We start from the raw sequence: 26,322 nt of genomic DNA, 5'->3' as shown, positions 1-26,322 counted from the left end.
AACCATTATGGAAAACAGTATGGCGATTCCTCAGGGATCTAGAACTAGGAGTACCATATGACCCAGCCATCCCATTACTGGGTATATACCCAAAGGATTATAAATCACGCTGCTATAAAGACACATGCACACGTATGTTCATTGCGGCACTATTCACGATAGGAAAGACTTGGAATCAACTCAAATATCCATCAGTGACAGACTGGATTAAGAAAATGTGGCACATATACACCATGGAATACTATGCAGCCATAAAAAAGGACGAGCTTATGTCCTTTGTAGGGACATGGATGCAGCTGGAAACCATCATCCTCAGCAAACTATCACCAGAACAGAAAACCAAACACCACATGTTCTCGCTCATAGGTGGGAACTGAATAGTGAGGTCACTTGGACTAGGGAAGGGTAACATCACACACCGGGGCCTATTATGGGAACGGGATAGTGGGGAGGGATTGCATTGGGAGTTATACCTGATGTAAAGGACGAGTTGATGGGTGCAGCACACCAACATGGCACTAGTATACATATGTAACAAACCTGCACGTTATGCACATGTACCCTAGAAGTTAAAGTATAATGATAACAAAATAAAATAAAATAAAAAAAGAAAAGCAACTAGCGGGCCGGGTGCAGTGGCTCACGCCTGTAATCCCAGCACTTTGGGAGGCCGAGGCGGGTGGATCACAGGGTCAGGAGATCAAGACCACGGTGAAACCTCGTCTCTACTAAAAATACAAAAAAAATTAGCCGGGTGCGGTGGCAGGCGCCTGTAGTCCCAGCTACTCAGGAGGTTGAGGCAGGAGAATGGCATGATCCCGGGAGGCAGAGCTTGCAGTGAGCCGAGATCGCATCTATCGGTAGTTAATCTGCACTGTCAGGTTTTTAATGAATTGCTTATTTTTCCCAGTCGGAAGAAGAGAAAATTCTGAACAGCAGAAATTAAAAATTGTATTCTTGTTTATATCTTTGTGAATTAAAATACTCATTTAAACGTAAAGCCTCTGTTACAATAAGAAGTAATTTGCTAGATGTCAACTTAGGAAAAAAATTCATTTTCAAAAGAATACTATTTCTGATGCACAGAGGAAAATGTTCTCTGAGGTATATTGCATAAAAATTTAGGTGATCTAATTATTGTTGACAGAAACCATATCAATTCAGGAATGACTCTCTAACCTGTTGAGCATAGGTTAACAAATAGCATATCTTAAAATGCCTTTGTAACTCTTACGTCTAACTCTACAATGGAGGCTTGGACTTTTTGAGAGTTAGGGCCATGATGATTGTGTGGTCTTTATTGCTCCAAATTCAGCATCCTGACAGGTATTAGGTAGCCACTCAAAGAGTGTCAGCTGGATAAATGAATATTCTTGGACACTCATTTACTCAGTGATTATCTGTTTCCTCATACTGAAGTATCATGAAGAAAGATAATTGTTGATCCTGTTAATATGAAAAGAAAGTTTTAATCTTCTCTTTATTGATAATGGCTGAATGGAATAATTTTCTAAAAATGTGTGTAAATGCCTTTGTAAAATGAGATTAGTTTCAGTGATCTAGAATGCTGTGTCATTATGAAAAAAAAATAAATAAACGGCAGATTTACTAGAAGTGTAGAATATTACTTTTTTTTAAAATGAGCAAATTATTCGCGGGCAGGGAGTAGAGAAAGAAAGAAAAAGAAAACGAAGTGCAGTTGGGGAAGAAGGGTGGAGAAGTTGCTTCCGGTCTTCCGCCAGCTGGAGCTGCTGGACTGGATCCTAACCCGAGGTCTCACTGAGCTGGTCTTCAACTATTTACAACCCGGCCTTGCCTAGGCCACTTCTACAGTTTGGTATTTTCCCATGAACCCTCCTCGGGCACCTGACTTCCTCCCACCTGCGGAGCCCACCCTGCACAGACTCCTCCACCCGGTGTAGCCCAGTCACGTGGGTCACAGCAACCTAGTTTTCCTCAATTTTTAAGGCATGAAATGCAGGTACAGTTGATCTGCCATTTTTAGGTACCATCTCTATTACCCTCTAATTTTATTATGTGTCTTTTCTTTGAATGAAAAATTTGATGGCTGGGGGTTTTATTTTATATGTTCCCCTTTTCCAAGTATCATGTTTCACCACAGTACACAGCAGGTACTCAAAGTAAATCTGAGTCAGAATACGTTAAAATTATCCATTCTCATTTGTCTAAAGTAAAAAGGAGGACGGAAGGGAGGGAGAAAAGGAGGGCAAGACTGTATCTGATCTAAGATTAGTTCAAATTACCATTATTTTAAAATTCCATAAACTCTTTGAGGAAGCCAAATAGATGCTGATTTTTATTTAAATACTGGAATAAATACATATGCTGTGTTTAGGTAGAAGGGTTAGGACAACTGTCAGTAATTTTAAACATCAAGGTGGTTTCCGCTCATGAACAGTTATTTCTGAACTCACATGATTTGATTTCAGGAGTCCCAAGGAAAAAAAAAAAAAACTTTTCTGAATATGTTTTAAACTTTTCCTGATGCCAAAAGACAAGTGTTTGTTTGGTTTTTTTTTTTTTTTTTTAAGCACTTGGTCTGTGGTTAGAAGATTAGAATTCACACATTGCTGATGGGGCAGGTGTTCTTTTCTTAACTGACATAAATGCTGAATCACTAAAACCAACCCTTCTAATGTAGGCAAAAACCCTCTTGAGTCCTATTTATTTTTTGTAAGAACTAGAAAATCAGAGAGCTAATCTGTTTATATAGAGTAGTTGAAAATTGCCTCCCACAAAAACTTGTTCTAGTAAGTTATTTTTAAAAATAATAACAAAATGTATTTTTAAATAATGACTGACCATTTCCATGTAAAAAGTTTTATTTCCTGTGAAAAAGTATTTCATCTAAAGACATTTCATTTCACAACTTTTCTAAAAATTTTGGTTTTAAAAGATGCAATGATTCCAAGTATTTATTGAGTGTGAAACAAATTAGATGTTCCAACTAAAATGTAAAGTTTTTAAATTCAAGAACTTAAATATTGCATCAAAGCAGACATTTCTAAACCCCAGATTTTATCATCTGTTTTTGCACTTTTGCACGCTAACTTGAAGTCACTTTCTTTCCCATCTCAACACTTATTCACTAGTCATTTAGCAATGCCTAACAAAATCTACCAGTATTATAATACAGAAAACCATAAAACTACGAATCTTAAAGCAAGTCTTGCTTTTTTCTTTAGTAAATGTTTTAACGTTAAATAATTGACCAACAATTTGTACTTGTTAAAAATGAACCAAAATTTTCATTTCACAGCATTTGAAAATCTAGCAGAAAATAAAAAATAAAATTTTACTTAATCTCTTCCTCATTATTTGTTTATACTTACAAAATGAAGGATGTACATATATAATCTATATTTATAGGATTACAGGAGAAAACATTTTCCAGTACTCCAATTTGTAACTTTGTATTGCACGGTCAAAGTTGGTGCTTAACAACAAAGAACTTAGGTATCTTTAAGTATGAACACTCTATTATAAATGTAAGTCATATACTCCATTGTACAAAAATGTCCACATTTTGGCACATCTTCACTTAAGTAAATAACACAAAAAGTATTCTGGCAGTTATTTTCCTCTACAGCTTTTGAAAATAATACAGCTGGAATTGCTTTTATCTAAGCTTATTTGCTTGTTTTTAATGCACCTGTTTTAGGGCTTTTTTCTACAATAAGGCCTGCTTAAGCTTAAGTTAAATTTTAGGGAGAAATGTGTTCCATTCAAGCACATACACAAAAATGCACTAAACTTTTAAACTTCAAATTTACATTCTTAAACTTCACATTTTTATTTTTATTTTTAAAAATGCAATGTCCACACTAAAAGGTTAACTTTTTATTGACTTCTAGTATATATTGCTTGAAGAGATTCCAGTAGACAAGTTACACAGTAGCTGAAGTGTCGTCTCATACAGCAAAAAAAGTGGTCTCAAAGTTTTTAAAGGAAAAAAGTCTCTTGAAACAAGATTATCTTTTTAAGTATGTAGCTAAAATTACTATTTTTGCATGTAACTGAAATTGAACATTTAAGGTTTCCAAATTCTATTCTGACAGTCATTTTAGTGTCCAGCCATACAAAATTGACACAAATAGAGCAAATTTAAAATTATTTAATAAAGTGTTGTAAGTTTCAGGATATAATAAATTTTACATACTTTACAAGCTTAGATATAAAAAGTTTACAGTTTCCAACATGTGTGAGTTTAGGTCGTCCTGCCTATCTTAAACATACAAAAAAAATTCTACTTTAGAAATGTAATGTTTGTCTTCAATGAATCTTTACAAATACAAGCTCATGTAGAAAGATACTGTTGCTCTCTTTTCATTTAGTTGAAATTAATTTTTTAAAATATGATAGACCAGATTTCATTAGACTCTATATAATTTCATTCCACTTGAATCTATATGAAACAATATCAATGTTGTAAATTTTAACAAGTTTTAAAAAAAGCTTTTGTTTTATCTAAGTATTTAAAACCTGTGAAACATGAATACATGCGAGTAGAATATAATACTGTGATTTTCAAATTTGCTGAGATTTTACTACAGCATCACTGCTTGGTTTAATTGGGCCTGAAAACATTAAATTCATTTAGCCATAAAATAAGTATATGAGCATTAAAGTAGGCATGATTTTTGCTGCATAAACTCTCAGATGCATCAGATCCATAAAAGTCATGTTCACATAATTCATAATTCACTAAGTATCATTATTCAATATACTTATTCAAACAGTTGTAGAGTTAATTCTTCAATGTCATATATATCAAATTGCAATTAGTAATGTTATTAAAAGACAAGACAAATGTAGTTACTACTAGTTATTTCTTATGCATGTTTACTTCAGCAACTAAATTTGTGTAGCCAAATTGCCATCAATAAATTGTCCTAAAATATCTTACAGAACATTGTTGGTTTTATGATGATAGCATTTCCTATAGGATTTCTCATTCAAACTCTTCAGTAGAGCAGAGCAATAATGAACTTTACTGTAAGTTTGATCCCTATGGCAGAGGTAGGTGATATGAAAAACACGAGACCCTTAAAAAATGCAAATAATAATCTCACAAGAGATCTTCAAGAGCTAAATATATTTATAAACATATAAATTAACTAACTTAAATAAGAGTAAATATATATGTATACATATATACATATGAACACTAAATTTACATGTAGACAAACATATACATTATTTAATTACATATGTTGCATTATATAGATTCACATATTTATGTATAGGCATATACATATAAAATATATATACAGGCACTCCCATACTTGGTTTGACTTACCAAATTTTTGACTTTATGATGGTTTGAAAGTAGTACATATTCAGTAGAAACCATACTTCAAGTACCCAATAGAATCATTCTGTTTTTCATTTTCAGTACAGTATCAATACATTACATGAGATATTCAACTTTTTATTATAAAATAAGGTTGGTGCTCAATTATTTTGCCCACCTGTAGGCTAATATGAGGGTTCTGAGCACATTTAAGGTAGGCTAGGCTAAGTTATAATGTTTAGTAGGTTAGGTGTGTTCAATGCAGGCTTGATTTATGATATTTTCGGTTTACAATGATATTTTCAGTTTACAGTTACAGGACGTAACACCATCATAAATTGAGGAGCATCTGTGTTATATATATATATATATAAAATATGTGCTTACACACCCAAATGTATATTAAAAAAAACCATGGCACACTGCCTGGCCCATAGTAAGCCTTCAATATATACAGCTTTAATTATCATTAATACCTTACTACAAATCACCTGCTAAAACCAAACATTTATTCCTGACATTCTCTCAATCTGGTGCTCTCTGCCATTTCTTTTCCTCAACAAACTGTCCTACTCTCTGCTTCTCTGCTGCCTCTCTTCCAACACAGAGACTGATTGTTTGGTTTGTTTGTTTTGCGTTACAGGCTGCACTTTATCCATACCTCCCATGTCAGTGTTCTTTGGGACCCAAGTATTTCTTCTGATGTGGCACATGGACAATAGGACAATTCCTAAAGTCACAAGACTTCTTTCACTCATTTACAAATCCATAATGTCAGCCCTGACAACTCTACATTCCTTTTACTTTAGATGAGCGTTTTCAGCTAAGGTTCATTTGCATGTGAATGTCATATAAAGGCCTCAAACTCATTGGAATGTAACTGAATTATGCACCCCCTCTTTTAGTTACTCTTTCAATTAATGTTTTTATCATCTGCCATACTATTAGTCTAGACTCTTCAACTCCCCCTCTTGCTCACTGCTTTTCATAAACTGTCAAGTTCAGAATATTCTACCCAAAGGGAACATGGCTTCTGTCTCCACAGCTGCTATTAACTCCTTGCTATTATCTCTTTCTCATACCCTTCTAGTAAACATCTACTACAGTGGATGTCTAACATACTCATCTGAGATGATTTTTTGCCTCGTACTGCCATAACAAAATACCATAGACTAGGTAGTTTAAATAATAGGAATTTATTTTCTCATAATTTTGGAGACCAGAAGTCCAAGATCAAGGTTCTCGTTGATTCAGTTTCTGGTGAGGCCTCTCTTCTTGGCATGCATACTGGCTGCCTTCTGTCTGTGCTCATATGACTTCACATGGCCTTTCCTCATTGACTGTGTGTGTGTCTGTGTGTGTGTGCACATGCATGTGTGCATGTTTACAGAGAATTTTCCGTGTCTCTTCTTATAAGGACACTAATGCTATCAGATCAGGGCCTCACCTGTGTTACCGCCTTTAACTTAATCATTTCCTTAGAGACCCCATCTCCTAATGTAGTCACACTAGGGTTTCAACATATAAATTGGAGTGGAGGAGAATACATTCAGTCCGTAACATATATTATAGAAATAATGTATTTTTGTAGTTGCCTATTGATCAGAAATTCAAAATCCTCATTATTATTCAAGAGCCATTTAAAATATGACCATAAATGACCTGATTTTCTACTATTCCCTGAGAAGTTTTTGAACCTCCTTTTGAACTTTAAAACTTGCATAACCTTCTAAACAATTTTCTCTCATTCTGAAAGTTTCTTAGTTACCAGGTTATCTTCTATTTGGGTTTCAAGTCCTAGCAAAATTATCACCACTTCTTGTTAAGCTTTCTCTGACTTTTCTGAGCGGTGAGTTATACTCTCCCCAGTGTTCTCAAACAGTTTATGACAGAGCACCTTTCACATTGTATTATTAATACTGATAAAAAATAAAAACAACTATCTACTTTCACTAGTCATTGGAATTTTTAAGGGTAAAGATCTTGCTTTATTCATTTTCTAGAAGAAACTAAAGAGGGAAAGAAGAAGAAAGAAAAGAAGGAAGAAACAAAGGGAGATAAACAATATTAAGGAATAATTTCCAAGAGTTTAACATTTTTTTTTTGCAGGAACAAGAAATAGTTAACATTTAATACATCCAAAATACAGTACTTAAAAATCTTAACTCTGAAGAGGGAAATGACTACTTCTTGGCATTCACAAATTGTTACAAGAAACACTTTTGAGTATCATACTTTTGGGCTGAGTTAAACACAACTATGCTTTGACTTTTACAAATGTGTGTGTGGCTTCATCAACATTTTTCTTTTTAATAAACAGTAAAAGTAAGTGACTTATGTTCTCTAAATTCATAGTTAAGAAAAAAGTTCTACCACTGGATTAGGTGGTTTTGGCTGATTTACTTTGGTATCTACAGCTTCCCCCATTGGACATTACAGTGTCCAAAAGAGCCATATTTGGTTCCAACATTTTGTCTCTCATATCATTTCTGATCACTCTCCCCCTCCTTCCAGGCTCATTGGTTTCTCACTTTCCCTATAATATCCCAACACCTTCCTACCATAACATTTTGTTAAAGATGTTTCCCTCAACTTGAAACACCATCCACCCAGATATTTCTTTGGTTAACTCTGTCACTTCTCCCAAGTAGAGATAGCTTTTTCTACCTGAGTCATTCCCAGTATGCTTTGTAAATGGATTCATAGTTGGGTTAGTTTTTCCATCAGTTGGATTTACAGATGAAGAAAATTCAGGCTAACTCAAAATGGATTATAGACCCAAAGATAAGAGATAAAACTCTCCCAGAATAAAACCATGTAGCAAAGGGTTAACTCCATGGACTTGGAGTACTCAACCCCTACATATTCCAAAGAAAGAATTAGCTCTTGACAGTCCTTGGAGCATAAATGTGTTTTTGTGTATCTGGAACATTGGGCCACACCAGAAAGTTTATGCTAACAACATGACTTCTGGTAAATTCCTGTTTTTGTTCACTTGGGGTTCTGGACCACACTGTATAAGTCTGACCTTTGCAGGGGCTGAAGACTGAGTAGCTGAGATCAGTCCCATGGGCAATCCATGTTTATGAGACTTTCCACACAAAAATCCTTGGACATGAAAGTGTAGATGAAGTTCTCAGGTTGGAACTACTTTGTAGATGTTGTCACATATCATCATTAAGAGATTTAAGCACTGTCCATATGTCTCCACTGGGAGAGGATAACTGACAGCTCATGTTTAATTTCTCCTGAACTCTGCCCTATACTGCTGTTTTCCTTTGCTATCTTTTCCCTGTAATAAACCATAACCATGAGTATAATAGCTTATGTATTTCGAGTCCTTCTAGAGAGTTAGTGAGGGTCATCTTTGGCACCCCCAACAGAAAAACAGAAAAGTTTTGTGCTCTTAGGTAACATGATACCAAAAACATGTCCCCCAGCCCCCCAAAAAATAAATTGGATTTCATCAAAATGTAAAACTTTTTGCTTCAAAAGGAAACATAAACAAAATGAAACCATAAGCCACAAAGGAAAGAAAATATGTGCAAATTGTATATCTAGTATATTTGCAAATCAGATATCCAGAATACAAAAAGAATTCTTATAACTCGATAAAAGGAAGACAATGCAATTAAAAATGGGTGAATGATTTGAAGAGACATTTGATCAAAGAAGACAAACAAACTGCTAATAAGCATAAGAAAAACTGCTCAACATTAGTTGTCATTAAGGAAATGCAAATTAAAACTACAATGAGATACCACTGGCTGTAAAAGGAGAAAATACCAAGTCTTAGTGTGGATATTGAGAAACTGGGATCCTTATACATTAATGGTAGAAATGTAAAATGACATATTATTCATAATATTTCCAATTATGAAGCAATCTGAGTGTCCATCAACTGGTGTTAGATAAACAAAATGTGGTATATCCATACAATAAAATACTCTTTACCAATAAAAAGGAACAAAATACTGATGTATGCTACAATATAGATGAACCACAAACACATGCTAAGTGAGAGAAGCCAGATAAAAAAGACTACATATTGTATGACTTACTTTATGTGAAATGCCTATAGAAGGCAAATTTATAGGCAGAAAGCAGATCAGTGGTTGCCTGGAGCTGGAAATGTCCATAGAGATTAATGGCAAAGAACCCAGGCTAATTCCTTAAGATGATGAAAATGATCTTAAATTGATGATGATTATACAACTCTATCAATTTACTTAAAACCATTTAGTTGCATACTTATAGTGGTTGAATTTTATGGTATATAAATTATACCTTGATAAAACTGTAAGAAAAATCTAACAAGAGAGGACATAAAAACATGCTATACATAACTTACACATAAGAAAGAGCTAAGTGCTTCAGTACAGAAGAAAATGAAGACCAGAATATGGAAGACAGGGAATCCAGGGAAAGGAGAGTAGAAAAATTGCAAGAATAAAGAGGTAGCTGGGGTAAATCTCTTAGAGAAGGGAGTTAGTGAAGTCAATGTCCTGAAGAAGAATTTTCCAGATGAAGAGTGTGAACAAAGCTTTAAGGCAGGAGAATATCTCCAAATTTGAGGAACAGCAAAGTGGCTAGTGTGGCTAGGAGGAGAAGCAGATTAATAAGCAACAAACTCAGATAAATAATGCAACATAGAGACAATGTAGGGCCTTATTACCCATATAAGGTTTTTATTTCGAGAAAAAATAGAGGATTTTTAACAGAGGAGTGACACAATCTGACATCCATAACTATAGATGCTATGTTGAGAATAGATTTTAGAAATGAAAGAAGGAAGAGCATTTAGGAGATTTTGATAATCCTAGCAGTAAATTATGATGGCTTGAACTAAGGGGATAAATGGAAGTTGTGGGAAATGATGAGGTTCCCTATAAAACATGGGGAAAAGGAATTTGGGCATCAATTTTCTTTTCTTGAAAGTTAATTCATATTTTTATAAAAATTACAAGAGAATACATCAAAATGTTAACCATATTTCTCTCTGTTAGGTGGCATTATGGGTGATTTTGCATTTCTGCATTTATAAAATTACCAACCATGCACATGTGTTTTTCTAAAGCAAAAAAAATTAATATCCAACTCATCAAAAAAGATCATAATGCAAACCAATTTTGTTTTTGGCCAAATTTTTAAATCAACACCAAAATGGGTACATGCACAAAGTCAACAGTGGTAAATGGTAATGTTTACAATATGAAGAGTAGTTAAAGAAGCAACACATGCTTCCTGAATAGTGGTAAAATCACTTTCTTATGAACATGTGGTAGCATTATTACCCAAGTAACTTCCCTGACATTATATGACTCTCTTTAGAATATGCTTAGTTTCTAATTTTTTGAAATTGATAATAACTTCAGTTCCAGTCATAATAAAAATAGTTTATTGTATCAGTGAGAGAAGTGTAGCTTATATTAAGAACACAACCTCAAAATCTTAGAGATTAAGCAATAAAGTGTATTTCTTATTTCACTACATGTCCAATGCAGGTGGGTGAGGACACGATCTCTGCTAATTGCAGTCACTTAGCAACACAGGCTACTGAAGATTTCATTTTGACATAGTCTACCATGATGAAATATGTTTAATAATGAACTGGTTCTTAAAGCATCTATACCAAATTATGCATATTATTTTTGTTCTCAGTACATTCGCCAGTATAAGTCTTGTGATCATGTGACCACAAACGGGTTGGGAAGTACAAGCATACCATGTACTCAAAAAAGGTGGAAAAGTGGAATAGATGAACACCATTTTTTTCCTCGAATTTGTTCTTTGGTTATAAACTGCTCGCTTAAAGAACTGAAGAGGACAAGATAGCACAAGTCAATTTATCTGTGATATAGGTCATACATAATTACCCAGAATTTTTAATCTGAGAGGGACTCATGACAGCAATTGTGTTAGCTCCTTGCAGGGATCTCTAAATTGGTCCACATATTCCATAGAGTATTACAAGATTGAGGTTAAAGTGGAAAATATTAGAACTTCATATTCATTTCTACATAAAAGAAATAAGAAAACTAAACTATACTAATATTTAACAGAAAGATTTACTATTACTTAATTTCAAAGTTGCTAGTATTTAATATCAAAAATCCTAATTTATCTTTGCATCAGATAGTCATATGACATGTATGGTAAGTCACATACTGAGACAGATTGGGAATTTCAAAAAATGAGTTAAAAGAATTGTTTTAATTCACTCATTTACTTTTTTTTTATTATTATACTTTAAGTTCTAGGGTACATGTGCATAATGTGCAGGTTTGTTACATATGTATACCTGTGCCATGTCGGTGTGCTGCACCCATCAACTCGTCAGCACCCATCAACTCATCAGCACCCATCAACTCGTCATTTACATCAGGCATAACTCCCAATGCAATCCCTCCCCCCTCCTCCCTCCCCGTGATAGGCCCCGGTGTGTGATGTTCCCCTTCCCGAGTCCAAGTGATCTCTTTGTTCAGTTCCCACCTATGTACTACAACATAACGTAGTTGAAGTTAAGTTGATTTAAGAATTGTTATAATCTAATTTTATCTATATTCACTCTCACAAAATAGACATAACGTCACAAGATGCCAACACAGACATTTGAGAATTGAAGATTGCAGGCCCTATCAAGAAGAAAATGACAGAGTGACATGTCTTCTATTAGCACGATCTTGTCATTGTCTGCGTACAATTGCTATCTAACGAAACTGCCAAAATCAGATTTAGGAAAATTATTTCATAACATGAAATTTATGAAGATTATTTCACATATAGAGTGATAGCCACAAATATTAATGATAAACCTGCTCTATGAGTAGATTACATATAATGTATATTGGACCTTGATGGGGTATCTTCAAGGTCATTTCTTTAAATGATCAATGTTTAAGGTGAACGGTATCCTAATTACCCTAATTTGATCACATCGTATGCATGAATCAAAATATTAAGTGTACCCCATAAATATATACAATTATTATATATTAATTTTAAAACTAGCTGATTGTTACAATAGAGTTAATAGCTTTTGTGAGAAAAATAGTGTATATTATTAATAAAAATTAAAATTGTATAAGATATTATCAATTTTATCTTTTTTATAATTGTACTATTACGTATGCTTTGGAATGAATATAAATATCAATAGAGAAATACACATATGGAAAGCTGCATCCTCTTTTTTTAAATTGATGAGGTTTTTGATCAAATAAAGTCCTGATCAATTAAGTAATGGATGGGGCATTCCAACCACAAGCATCCTCTGTGCCCAAACCGGATTTTTAATTGCCTAATTTGAAATATCCACTTGGCTGAGTAATATATATTTATATTTAATATGTCCAAAACAGAACTGTTGTTTTTCTCACTAAAACCTCATCTTCCCCTGGTCTTCATGACTCTTTCAAATACACAAACATTTACCCAGTGGTTAAAGTCAAAATCTTGAATTCATCCTTTAGTCTTTTTATATTCGCACCTCAATTTCAAAGCCATTAGAAAATCCTGGGCCGGGCGCGGTGGCTCACGCCTGTAATCCCAGCACTTTGGGAGGCTGAGGCAGGCGGATCACCGGGTCAGGAGATAGAGACCATCCCGGCTAACACATGAAACCCCATCTCTACTAAAAATACAAAAAATGAGCCAGGCGTGGTGGCGGCGCCTGTGGTCCCAGCTCCTCCGGAGGCTGAGGCAGGAGAATGGCGGGAACCCGGGAGGCGGAGCTTGCAGTGAGCCAAGATGGCGCCGCTCACTCCAGCCTGGGCCACAGAGCCAGACTCTGTCTCAAAAAAAAAAAAAAAGAAAGAAAATCCTGACATTTCGGCCAGGCGCAGTGGCTCACACCTGTAATCCCAGTAGTTTGGGAGGCCAAGGTAGATGGATCCCCCTAGGTTAGGAGTTCAAGACCAGCCTGATCAATATAGTGAAACCCCATCCCTACTAAAAATACAAAATAATAATTAGCCAGGCCTAGTGGCGGGCACCTGTAGTCCCAGCTACTCGCAAGGCTGAGACAGGAGAATTGCTTGAATCCGGGAGGCAGAGGTTGCAGTGAGCTGAGATTGCACCACTACACTCCAGCCTGTGTGATAGAGAGACTCCATCTTAAAAAAAAAAAAAGAAAACAAAAAGAAAGTTCTGACATTTCTACCTCCAAAGCATCTCTTGAGCTGTTCCTTTCTCTTCACACTAAATCAAGGCACTATCACCTCTTCTCTAGATTATTGCAGTCTCCTAATATGTCATTCCACTTTAGCCTACCTATTGCCTGTTCTCCCCAAAGTAGCCAATGATCTTCCTCAAATGGCAATCTGGTCTTGTCAGTCTGCTGCCTCAAACTGGTCATTAGCATCTCATAAAACCCAAACTCCTTGAAATGCTCTTTCCCACTCCTTAAACTTCTTCTCATATGATCTTCTCCCTGCTTTATACATGCTCAAGGTACAGGGATATGTTTTCTCTTCCTCAAACAGACGAAGCTCCTTTTAGTCCCCAGAGGTCTGCACTGTCTGTTCACTCTGTAACACTCCAGAACCTAGATCTTTCCTTGGCTGATTCCTTCTCAATATTCAAGTCTCTGCTCCAAAATTATTTCTTCAGAGTGCCCTTCCCTGACCACATTATCTTACGGGTCCTACCTGTTTCCCAGCCCCACTGTGCACCACATTCAGTGTTACTCTAGCCTTCAAGGCCTACAAGGTCTGGGCCTGCCCACTCCTCAGTCTTTCTCCTACCAGCCTTCCCCCAAGTCCTTGCCTTCAGCACCACTTGGCTGCTCCTTGTTTCTTATTCAGACAAAGCAAGCTCTTCAGTAGTTTGCACTTGTTCTGTCCTCAGCAGGGAAGTTCTTCCAGGTGTGGGCAAGGTTTATTTCCTCAGTTTATTCAGGTCCCTGCTCAAATTTCATCTCATCAGAGATAATCTGCCCTGGTCACCCTATCAAAAGATCACCTTTCACCTCATCTTGCTTTACTCTCCAGTCGGTGCTTCATGACACTTGTACATATTCTAAATCTATCATTGGTTTGTCATTTGTCCCATTCACTAGAATATAAGCTCCAAGAGGGGAGGGCTTTACTTTTTTTCCCAACTGTAATTTTAAACCCTTGACAATGCCTGATATTGCATTATTAGAATGTATGTAAGCTATTCCATTCTAGGCTTGCTTAATGTTTTTCTATAAAACATGCTTCTATGAGCATTCTAATATAATCATTATTTTGCTTTTTGTAATTATATTTAAAATTAATTTCTAAACATTGGATGTTTATAAACATTTTTCTCTGTAGATACATATTACCCAGTTGCAACCTAGAAAGTCTGTAACTGTTCACACTTTACCAAGTGTGCCTTAGCTCCTTTTCACACAGTCATGCCTACAATGACTTTTGTAAATCTTTTAATACCTGTGACCTGAAAGAGAAATAATGATTTATTTTTTCATTGCATTTTTTATAGTAAATTTGAATTTTTTAACATTAGTGTGTTATGTAAACTGCCTTTTACATCTTTATATTCACTTTTGTTTATTGTTAGTAATTCCTTATACATTCAGGATATTTATAGTCTGTCTGCTCTATATTACATAAATATTCCCCTAGTGTAGAGTTATTCTTTCTTCCAGATTTATGTATTTTGGGTTTTTTTGGGAATAAGGAAGTTTTTTATTATATAAATTTAATTTTTTCACTTTTTAAAGTTTCAGTTTCACATTTTTATGTGGTTTCTTTAAGTGGTTTCATTGTTAATGTTTTACTTTTTACTATTTTTCTTCATATTCAATTTATGTTGGTGTATGTAGCAGTAGACAAATTCAAATCAGTTTTGTTTTAATTTTTGAAATAATTGCCCAGTTTCTTTACAATATGCCAGCATTAAGGTAATAATAATAATAGTTATGATTTACTGGAAGGTTACTCTGGGCCATTTTGCTGAATTCTTTATATACCATGGCTCAATTAATCTTTACATCCTACCTCAGGGTTATGATAAAACCTATTTTTCGTAACACAGGACAAATGTTCAATGTTTTAAGTTGACCATGGAATCACCTCTCATTTATAACTTATCCAGGAGGCAGAGTCCTGAGTTTATAATCCACAATTCTGTGCTTCACATCAATAGGGCATAAATGCTTAACATCAATAGGGCTCTTAAAATAATAAATGTTTGAGCAACATGTTCTTGAGAAAAACATTCTCCCTATTACCACTGTGTTTGTCAATGGGGAGTATTCAATCCAATACCACAGAACCTCACATGATTTGACATCAACCTTTTTCAAATTCCCTCAAACCTCCCATCCCCCAAAATGTGTCACAGAGTCACCATCACCACAGGATAGCTGGAACCTGGCTCCATTGCCTGAACTGAGACAAAAGGCAGAAAGAGGACAAATAATATGTTTCCTTGCACATAAAACAAAAAATAAAACCCCAAAATATTGGAAACAAATGCTTAGAAAATGATATACCAAAAGATAGCTGAAGTAGTAACGTTGTCTAACAAAATAGAACCTAAAGAAAAAAAAAATCATCAAGGAGAAAGGATGATAATGTAGTAAAAAGATGTAACTCTCTAACACATGGAACAACTGAACCTCAAAAAAAATCTGATGAAATAAAAGACAGAAATGCAGAGTGAACTAGATAGATGTACAACTGATAAAGTAAATGACAGATTAAGCATATGAAAACTAAGCAGGGAGAGAAATGATCTGAACAAAACAAATACAAACTCAAGCTATTTGGCATATAAAGAGAGGTGTTATACCAAAAAACAAATCATACTATTTTTGAGCACACAGGAAGTATTTCCAAAGTAGAACATGTTTCATACTACAAAGTAAAGGAAACCACAATCAATTCCAAAGAAAGACTATTGATCTCCAACAAAATACAATAAGATTATTAATTAAAAGCAAAAGGATAGCAAACAAAATCTTATCTGATCACTAAATAAACAAAATTCATAGCTATTGGATTTAAAAAGAAATATATTACAATTAGAACTGAGGAATAATGAAAATGCTACATGGCAAAATTTATAGGAAACAGTTTAAAAATACTTAGAGAAAAATTATAGATATAAACACACTTATCAAGAGGCAAACACGGTATTAAACATGGCTGCCGATTCAACATGGGAGGCTGGAAAAGGAGCAAGAGAGAAAACAAACAAACAAGAAAGCAAATGAGACTGAATCAGAAATAATAAAAGATACAAGGCAGAGAGAGTATTAACAAAACCAAATTCTGGCTTCTTTCCAAAAATATTCCATGTTTAGTAGGTCATCCAGGAGCACGCTAACAAATTTTTAAGAAGATTGTTAAACTTATTTTTAGAAAATTATCTCAGAAAATAGAAATAACAAAATTTATGTAACTCATTTTCAGAAGCTAATGTTGTCTTAAATCTAAAATGAATAAGTCTGTGGGCTCATTTTAATTATGATTAAATATAAAAATCCTAAATATAATGTCAAATTCCTACATTGTATTTCAAAAAGTATATAGTTTCTGAAAATATATATATTTATATGAAAATATATGTATATTCATATACTATCTATTTATATGAAAATATATATATTCATATATTATCTATTTATATGAATATATATATTTATATGACAGGATCCTCCAACATTTGAAAAATCTTTAAAGTTAACTCACATAAACACACTAAAGAAAGTAAATCACCTTATTATCTTAATCAATGAAGGAATAGCATTGATTAAGTTCAATATCTATTTATTATGAAAACACCTAGAAAGCAAAGAATAGTTGGGAACTTCCTTAATTGAGCAAAGTTTAAACACCAAAATTTAGTACATAATATATTAGCAAGAAACTTTAGATGATTTTCTTTATGACTAGGAATAAGACAAGGATTTCCACTATTGCTTGATATAATACTGAAGGCTCCAGTCTATAATAAAAAAGTAAGAAAAAACATTTGTGGTATGAAAGAGACAAAACTTGATGTTTCTAATATTAATATCTATTTAAGAAAACCAATGAAATAAAAAATATAGACTGATAGAATTAACAAGGGAATTTATAAATACTACGAATCATATTGAACTGCATTTCTTCATTTTAGTGACAACCAATGGGAAAACAGACAAAATATGATCTCAATATAGCAATATATATACACACATGATATAAGTATGTGTGTGTGCATTCTAGGAACTGGCCTAGCATACGTAAAAGCTCTATAGAGGCAATTTTTTAAACTGTGATAAATTACATAGAAGATATTGTATTCTCTTTTTTAAATAAGAGATAAACTATGCTCATGGATGAAAATCCTTTACTATTAAAAAATTGAAGTCATAATTTAAAATATTTCTATATTAGAAATCTCAGCTCAGGAGGCCTTCATTGAAAATTCTACTAAATATTTAAATAAGAAATAACACCAAAGTTACATAAAATCTTTAGGAAAATAACAAAAGACTAACCAAGAAGTTCCATAAGTTCAACTAACTTGATAATAAAACCTGGCTAAGATATTACAAAAAATAAAAAGTATAAGCCAATATCATTCCCTAAAAGAGATACAAACATTCTAACAACAACAACAAAAAAAAATGGTAAGCCAAATTCAGTGAAATATGACCCATTTGGTTGTATTCCACAATTAAAAGCTTGTTTAACACTTTTTTAATGTAAAAAACCCATGTAATTATCATAAAAGTTACAAAGAGAATATTTGATAAATGTCAAACATATATTCAAGTTTTTAAAACCTGTTAGAAAACTAGAACTAATTTAACCTAAAACAAACATATTTAACGGTGAATTACTGAAAATTGCTCTCAGTGGTCATGAATGAAATACAGAGATCTTTTTATATCATTACCTCTATTCAGTATTATACTAGAAGCAAAATCCATCAGTATTCACAGACAACGCAAATGTACACATAATATATCCAAAATAAGTTAAAGATATATTCTTAAAATTCAATAAGTACAACAAAGAGAAAATGAATTCTTTTAAAGATATCATTTAAAATGTCATGAAAAAATCAAATTACTAAGAATAAACCTGAAAAAATACAAGATCTGCACAAAAAATTATAAAATGTTATCGACAGAAATGAAATAGCCTTAAATAACTAGAAAGCTATACCAGATTAGTGGGTCAGAAGACTTAATTTAAAATGATGCCAATTTTCTCCAAACCAATGCACAGCTAATCAAAATTCCAGGAGGACTTTTGAGGAAGTTGATAAGTTAATTCTAAAATGTATGTGAAAATTCAAAGTGCCAAACTTAAAAGGGAATAATAAATCAAGAGAATTTATTCTAAAGTAGTAGTTATCAAATTCGGCTGTGTATGATAATCATCAGGAAGATTTTCAAAAACCTGATGGTGATGCCTTACCTTTTACACAATTAAATCTTTATCTCTTGAGGAGAAACCTAGGCATTTATATTTTAAAATCAATCCAGGTATTTTTAATGCACAACCAAGTTTCAGAACCATGGCTCTGTAGCATATTATTATATATAATCTAATAGAAACTATATATTAGATATTGCATATCCACATTACTTAAGACAGGAAAAATTTATGTAAGGATAGCAGTAGATGAATAGAACAGCATAAAAGGAAAAAGGCCCAGGCATCTACGGACACTATTTCTGAGTAAGGTTAATAGAGTAAGATGATAGAAAAAAGGCAGCTTTTCAATAAATGTCACCGCACCAATTGACTCTATAGAAGAGAAAAATAAATATTGCTCTCAACTTCAAACCATATACAAAACCATAAACCCAGGTAGACTGCAGATCTAAAGGTGAGGGTAAACAACAGGATTTCTAGAAGATAATAGATATTTTCATGAACTCAAGGTAAAGAAAAAAATTGTTGACAACACAGAAAAAGGAAAATAAAAATTGAGTACACTAACACTAAAGTGGAAAACTTTCATCCATTAAAAGACACAATTTTGAAAATAAAAGATGAAGCTATAGACTCAAAGTAATTTGCAACGCAGAAAAACTGACAAAGATTAAGTGTCCAAAATATATATATACATAAACTTCATCAAATCAATAACAAAAATGTATAAGATTCAACAGAAAAATGAGCAAGAGATATAAACCACCTCTGCAAAAAAGAGTATCTCCAAAAATCCAAGAAATATATGAAAAGGTGCTCAATCTTATTAGTCATCTGGGAGATGAAAACTAAAACCATGAGCTACCACTACACTCTTGCCAGAATGACTAAAATTAAGAAGATGGATAATGTCGTGTTACTAAGCATATGAGTTAATTGGAACACACATATACCACTTGTAGGAAAGAAAATTGGATTACTTAAGAAACTTGTTTTTCATTACCTTCCAAGGCTGAATGTACACATACAATATGACATAGCAATCCCACTTACTTTTATGCCTTATTTAATATATATACATGTAGGCGCACATGTACAAGAATTTTCATGACAAAATTACTGGAAACTGCAAGCCAGAAATAATCCAAATGCCTATTAGCAGTAGAATTAATACATAAAGTGTAGTATATTCATCCAATGGAATAATATACATACTGAAAATGAATGAATTATATAAAACAGCATGGATTAGTTTCACAAATATAATGTTAAATAGATATACCAACCAGAAAAGAATACATACTATAATTTTCCATTTATGTAAGGGTCATAAATGGACAAAAGTCATGATGATGGTTACCCTTGAGGGAGATAGTAGATAATGACTGAGAAAGAGCACAGGATAGGGCTTCTGGAATACTTTGAATTTTCTATTTCTGGACCAGGGTGGTGGTTATATGAATGTGTTTACATTGTGAGAATGATCAAGGTATTTACTTTTTTTCCCTCTTAATTGAAGTACAACATAGTAGTAAAATAATAACGTATGAAGAAGACAGTCTGAACACACAGGGGGACATTCTATGTTCTTTCTTAAAACAACATAAAATGTCAATTCCTTCCAACTTAATCTACCAAATCAATAAATCCAATAAAAATCCCATTTAGATTTCTTACAGAATCAATTGATTTAATAAAAACTCATTTAAAAAGTCATGAGATGTTATTTCACTTCAGTTAAAATGGCTTTTATCAAAAAGATAAAAAATAATGGACGTTGGAGAGGATGTGGAGAAAAGGGAACATTTATACCCGATGATGGGAATGTAAATCAGTATAGTCACCACGAGAAAGAGTGTGAAGTTTTCCCAAAAAAAAAATAGCACTACACAAAACTTAGTAATCCCACTGCTGGGTATATTTCTAAAAGAAAAGACATCAGTATATTAAAGAGATATCTGCATTCTCATGTTTTCACAATAGCCAAAATATGAAATCAACTGAAATGTTCATCAACAGATGAATAACAAAGAAAATGTGGAATATTATTCAGCCATAAAAAAGAAGGATATCCTATCATTTGCAACAACATGGATAGAAGGGCATTAGGTTAAATGAAATAAGCCAGGCACAGAAAGACAAATATCACATGTTCTCATTCATTTGTGGGAGCTAAAAAAAAAAAAAAAACTGCTCTCATGGAGACAGAGAGTAGAATGATGGCTACCAAGTGCTGGAAAGGGTAGTGGGAGGGGGATGGAGATGGGTTGGTTGATTAATGGGTACAAAAACACAGTTAAAAGGAATAAGATCTAGTGTTTGGTAGTACAACAGGGTGACTATAGCTAAAAATAATTTACTGTATAATTTAAAATAACTAGAGTAGTGGAATTGGAATGTTCCTAACATGAAGAAATGGTAAATGTTTGAGGTGATGAGTAATATCCCCATTACTCTGACTTGATCATTATACACTGTATCAAAATATCACATGTATCCCATAAATATGTATATATATTATGTATCTATAAAAACATTTTTAAAGTCTATGAATATCTAAGCTAATTCAGGAAAAAAGGATTGAAAACAGGGATTGGTCTATACATCATTTCTGTATTAACATGTATTCCAAGGCCATAGTTACAAAAATAGTGTGTTTGGGGGCAATTAAGAAAAAAATACACTAAAGGAATAGAAGAGATACTTTAGAGACAGACTGATACAGAGGTGAACATATAATATGATTTAAAGGAGGCAACAAAAATCGATGGCGGAAAGATTGTTAGCTTAGCAAATGGTACCTGGAAATCAAGTGAAATGTATAAAGAAAACTAAAATTTGATCCCTGTACAATTCATAGGTGTCCTCCAAATAGACTGAAAACTAAATGCAAAATATAAAATTGTAAAGTTGATAAAAACAATATAGGAAAATATCTTTTTTAAAGTAGACATAAAGAAAGACTTTTTACGTAAAGCCTAAAAAACACAAACCATGAGACAGAAAATGATTTGGGGCTGGCTTAGAAATAGAGACACTGATAATATGATTACACATGGCAAAACATAGTCTGATTCCAAAAATCAACTTATAAATTAGTTAAATAAAACTGTATGCTAAGCTGGTAACAGCCCATATCAATTAATCACCTGCATGTGTGTGTGTGTGTGTGTGTGTGTGTGTGTGTGTGTGTGTGTGTGTGTGTATATATATATATATATATATATATATAAAGTGGAGCTGACATGTTAATCTTTCTTTTACTTTGCAACATAACATGTAATACATTATTTTGTCTATGAACAGGAAAGACCTGCCTACCAAAACTATTTTCCTGGTAGTTTTGTCTTGACCTGATTCTACAATTACTTCAATTCTACCACTCTTGAGGCCAGAAATCACCTACAAATTATTCATTGTATTCTGTGTATTCAAACTAACCATGTAAAGATTCTAGGTTGTATATTGGAGATTTTGATGTTCTTTTACCTGAATTAACATAGTAAGTTACACCAAAACTCACTATCTTATTCAATAAGTTAATTGAACTCTGAGTTTTCTACATCAATTTTTTAAAAATTATCTTGTAGTAATAATTTCTATACCTTCAAATTAAAATGTTCATTATTTAAGGAATTCAGAGTTAGTCCACTACAGAGTGAGAAAAACATTGGTATAAGCAACATTTAGAAGCTAAAAGTTTGGGAAATATTTGGAAATACTTCTTCCAAAACACTGTGCCTTTGATAGTTGTTTTTGTTTTAGCAAGCTCAATTTTATTTTTTATATTGTAGAAACATAAATGTTGTTAACTAAATTTATTATTCTTGATTGCAACCAATTTCGAAGCAAAGGTAGAAATAGTTCACCATTCAAGGCCTACAGAAAGCTCAAGAAGCTTCACTCAGTTTCTTATTTCTGTCTATCCTAGAGTCCTGTCTAGTTTCTCCCCTCTCCAATACCATTGGCTTTTGACCATTCATTGGTCAGTTCATTACTTTCTCTTTTGTGATCGCCTTTCCTTTACCAGAACTCACATATTTGCTGTTAAAACTCCCCCCCCTCCAATTTTCAAGAGTGTATACTTTACAAGAATGTTCTAGCCAGTAAAGGTATTGAAGAGTGCTTACCTTCAAAATAGATGCCTGCCTGGATTTCTAGAACCCTGGGTAGGGTCCTGGGGTCAAGAGAGTGGACGAATTCTTCCAGCGATAATGCCATTGCTATGCCTTGGGTAGTTTGTAGACCTGGTGCTCACAGAAACTTGTGGCTTCTGGGTGACACTTGTCTGCAATTAGAGCCCCTGCTCACCATTTCTTCCTCAGGCAGGCAGGAATGTCACAGTACAGCCAGAGTGGGGTGGAGTAGCTCTACATAGGGAGGACAGTGAAGAGGGAGGGAGGAGGCAGGAGACAAAAAATGTTACAGCTCTTTTTGTTCACATTGTGGCTTCCTTTCCTTCTGACATTGAAGTTGAACAGGATGGGGGTGGGGTGAACAGACAGTGCCCAAAAAATGAGACGTGCTAAGTAACTCATTCTGTCCGTTGTTAATCCAGGTGCGCATCTACTATGGTAGCAAAACTGAGGTCAGAGTTGCTTGTGACTTGCCCACCAACAAAGAACAGGAACATAGGACTAAAGTCTGATCTTAAAAATGGCACCATGTGAATTCATTATCTCTAGTTCAGTTCTAAAGCTTGGCTTTGTGCCTTATTTGCATACTGTCAGTGCCTTTACATTAAAATTGGTAATAAAAGTGCTTTGTGTCAGCTCTTTTTAGAATTCTGATAGTATACTCTGGAGAGAGTATCGAAACCACTTTTTATTCTTCCACGTTAAAAATGTTGCTGAATCTTAAAGGAGGGTAGGGTAGGGATAGAATATGCAAAGTGATACAGTAAATTAACAAAGTATGTTAAAATGAATTTTCTAATCTCTACACTATAGTAGAAAGTATTAAAATTACTTGTCAGGAAACCTGGGTTTTCTGGGTTTAGTTCTGCTTTTGATTTACAGGCTAACTTCAGCCTTGTCTTCTCTGATTTTCATTTGTTTTATTTACTGAATGGAGATGAAGTAGAAGAGTCCAATCAATTTTGTAATTTCTTCCAAGTTCACAATTCCACAATTCTAATCTTGTTGAAATTTAGGAGGAGAAATTTCCAGCATCAAAGGAAGCAGGAGAAACCTCATGAACATCGATCTTTTCAAAATCCTGTTCCTCTCTATTTTTTGCATGTAACTGAAACAATATTTAGAATATGTACAATTAAAAGTGGTAGTTCCTAAGTTTCTTTAGGGTAAAGTCAAAGAATATTGGTTGAGGCTGGGTACAGTGGTTCATACCTGTAGTCCCAGCACTTTAGGAGGCTGAGGTAGGAGAATTGCTTGAGCCCAAGAGTTCAAAACCAGCCTGGGCAACATAGCGAGACTTTGTCACTACGAAAAAATTTAAAAAATTAGCCAGGCATGGTGGCACATGCCTGTAGTCCTAGCTGTGAGGAGGATGAGGAAGGAGGATCACTTGAACCCAGGAGTTTGAGGCTACAGTGAGCTGTAAACATGCTACTATATTCCAGGCTGAATGACAGAGCAAGACCCTATCTCAAAAAAAAAAAAAAAAAAGAATAGTGGTTGGTATGTACACACTTGAAAGATGTCAGGAAGCTACACATTCTCTTTAGTAACTAAACTCCAGACTCTTGTCTATGAACTATTTTGGCCTTAGGCTGCAGAAAGCATAGCCAGATACAGAGGGTCAGGGGACATGTCAGTTCTACCATGGCCATCATGTAAATGACCTAGAAAGATAAATACTGCCTAGTTTTGATATGGAGCTTATGAAACTGTTTCAACTCTTCATAATCCTATTTGGCATTTTCAATAATCTGTCCAGCTTTATTTCTTTCTTTATAAAAGTAGAATGTACGATTGACCACATCAACAGGCTTACTATGGATTCAAATTCCTCACTTGTAACCTTTTTGTCCAAAAATTTCCTACCTTTGATCTGTCTGCCTTCCATGCCCCTCCCCACAGTTTACAGCCTAGTAGTGTATTTCATGTGGATGAATATATGAAAGAGGCTTCTGTGGACTGCTCCTTAAAAATCATGGATCTGTTAGAATTGATACCACAATAAATTTCATTTGATATCTAATGCAAGCTGGATTTCACTTTTTTTTTTTTAATATTCCCAAGTCAAATTTCTATCCTACTAGCCAAACAGCCATTTCGTATCAGCAATCTCTTACAATTACCTAGACTCCATCTGCTTCTGCTCTTGCAACAGATGACACTCCCTCTGTGATAATCTTCTTCTTTATATTCTCAATCTTAATTAATGACATTACTATTCTCTTAGTTTCTCAAGCCGGAAGGCTTAGAATCATGTGAGATGCCATTTTTTTCCTCTGCCTGTTAAGTCCATCAGGCCCTATAGATGACAATACTCAATACCACTCATTGTCTTTGCTCTATATCCCCACTGCTACTTCTTTAGACCAGATCATAATCGCTTGTGACACACAGGCAAAATAATCCTGATTTGAGCAGCCAAGACAAGGTTGACAAAGAAGAGCAATGAGAAGGTACTTGAAGCATCAGGTAGTAAAATGAATTATTGAAGTTCTGTCATTAGAACAGCACATTATAGGTATAATCATAGATTAACGTGAATTCAAAAAAAAAAAAAAAGACTGTATATAATAATTTACTATTTGAAAAAGGTAAAATTCCAAGGCAGTGGAAAAGAATGTTTTCTTCAACAAACGGTTGTTAAATAATTGGGGGAAAATTTTTTCCTAACTTTCCTTGCGGCAAAATTAAAGTTAGGTAAATTTTAAAATTAAATTTAAATAAAAATAAACCAGAGGGGAAAAACAGGAAAATGGCTGGAAAAGGGTAAGAAAATAACTATTTTTGAGTACTAATTGAAGTCTTCAAGGAAAAAACTAATAATATATTTGAAAACTAACTTATGAAATTCTCCTGTAAATCAAAAAGGAGTTTGAACAAAATAGAAAAAAAAAAGCATATACTTCAAATAAACAATGGTTTAGGTGTGTAAAGGTCACTTATTAGTCAATATGCAAAATAAAAATATTCAAAGACTTCTACTTCTGGCTATGAGCTTGTATCTGACCACGTTTCCTACTAAAGGCACCTGGAAAAGCTGTATACTTTTTTAAAAAGCTGTTTTAAGAAACAAGAGAGCTGTCAGGGTGCAGAACATGAGAGGCAAGATCCTGTAAAGCAGAGTGGAACCATCAGAGGAACTCCATATTCTGCATTTTTTTTACCCTCAAGGCTTTTATGGGTTAGTAATTGGCACCGAGAGAGTCTGAGAAGCAGAGCAAAAACTGGTGGCTCAGGAGGAGAGAACCTGAGTTGAGTATTTGGCAGTTTCACACAGCAAAAGAGACCAAAATAAATTGGACTTTGGGACTTAGCAAGTCCTCCAAGCAAAGTCAGAGAAATGTGTTGCTCAGCACCACTTTCTCCCCTTAAAAAAGTTTGCCCATTGAAAGCACTACAGGGTTGATTGTATGAGACACAAACAAGAGCATGATTGGTATGAAGCTGAAGAAGCCAAGGAGTGCTTTCAGCAGTCTTGCAGAACTGGGAAGCCAGGGCCAGC

At 34.0% G+C, this 26,322-nt stretch overlaps 1 protein-coding gene across 3 annotated transcripts in view; it reads right to left on the bottom strand.

Annotated features, from left to right (window-relative positions):
- The window catches only part of THEMIS (thymocyte selection associated), a 243,210-nt gene that overhangs the window by 202,143 nt on the left and 14,745 nt on the right, over window positions 1-26,322 (bottom strand). The window contains exon 2 of one of the 3 annotated variants that reach the window (XM_011951655.1): window positions 22,812-23,051. The exons of 1 other annotated variant lie outside the window; for it this stretch is intronic. In XM_011951655.1, coding sequence (XP_011807045.1) covers window positions 22,812-22,902 — 91 coding nt within the window. In that variant the 5' untranslated portion in view covers window positions 22,903-23,051. Of the gene's footprint in view, window positions 1-22,811; window positions 23,151-26,322 lie in introns of those variants that run through there. One more of the 3 variants, XM_011951654.1, reaches the window with a different exon arrangement.

Source organism: Colobus angolensis, unplaced genomic scaffold, assembly GCF_000951035.1.
Source record: "Colobus angolensis palliatus isolate OR3802 unplaced genomic scaffold, Cang.pa_1.0 Scaffold322, whole genome shotgun sequence".
In the NCBI taxonomy this organism is placed as follows: Eukaryota; Metazoa; Chordata; class Mammalia; order Primates; family Cercopithecidae; genus Colobus; species Colobus angolensis.
This window is presented reverse-complemented; position numbering and strand designations above follow the sequence as displayed.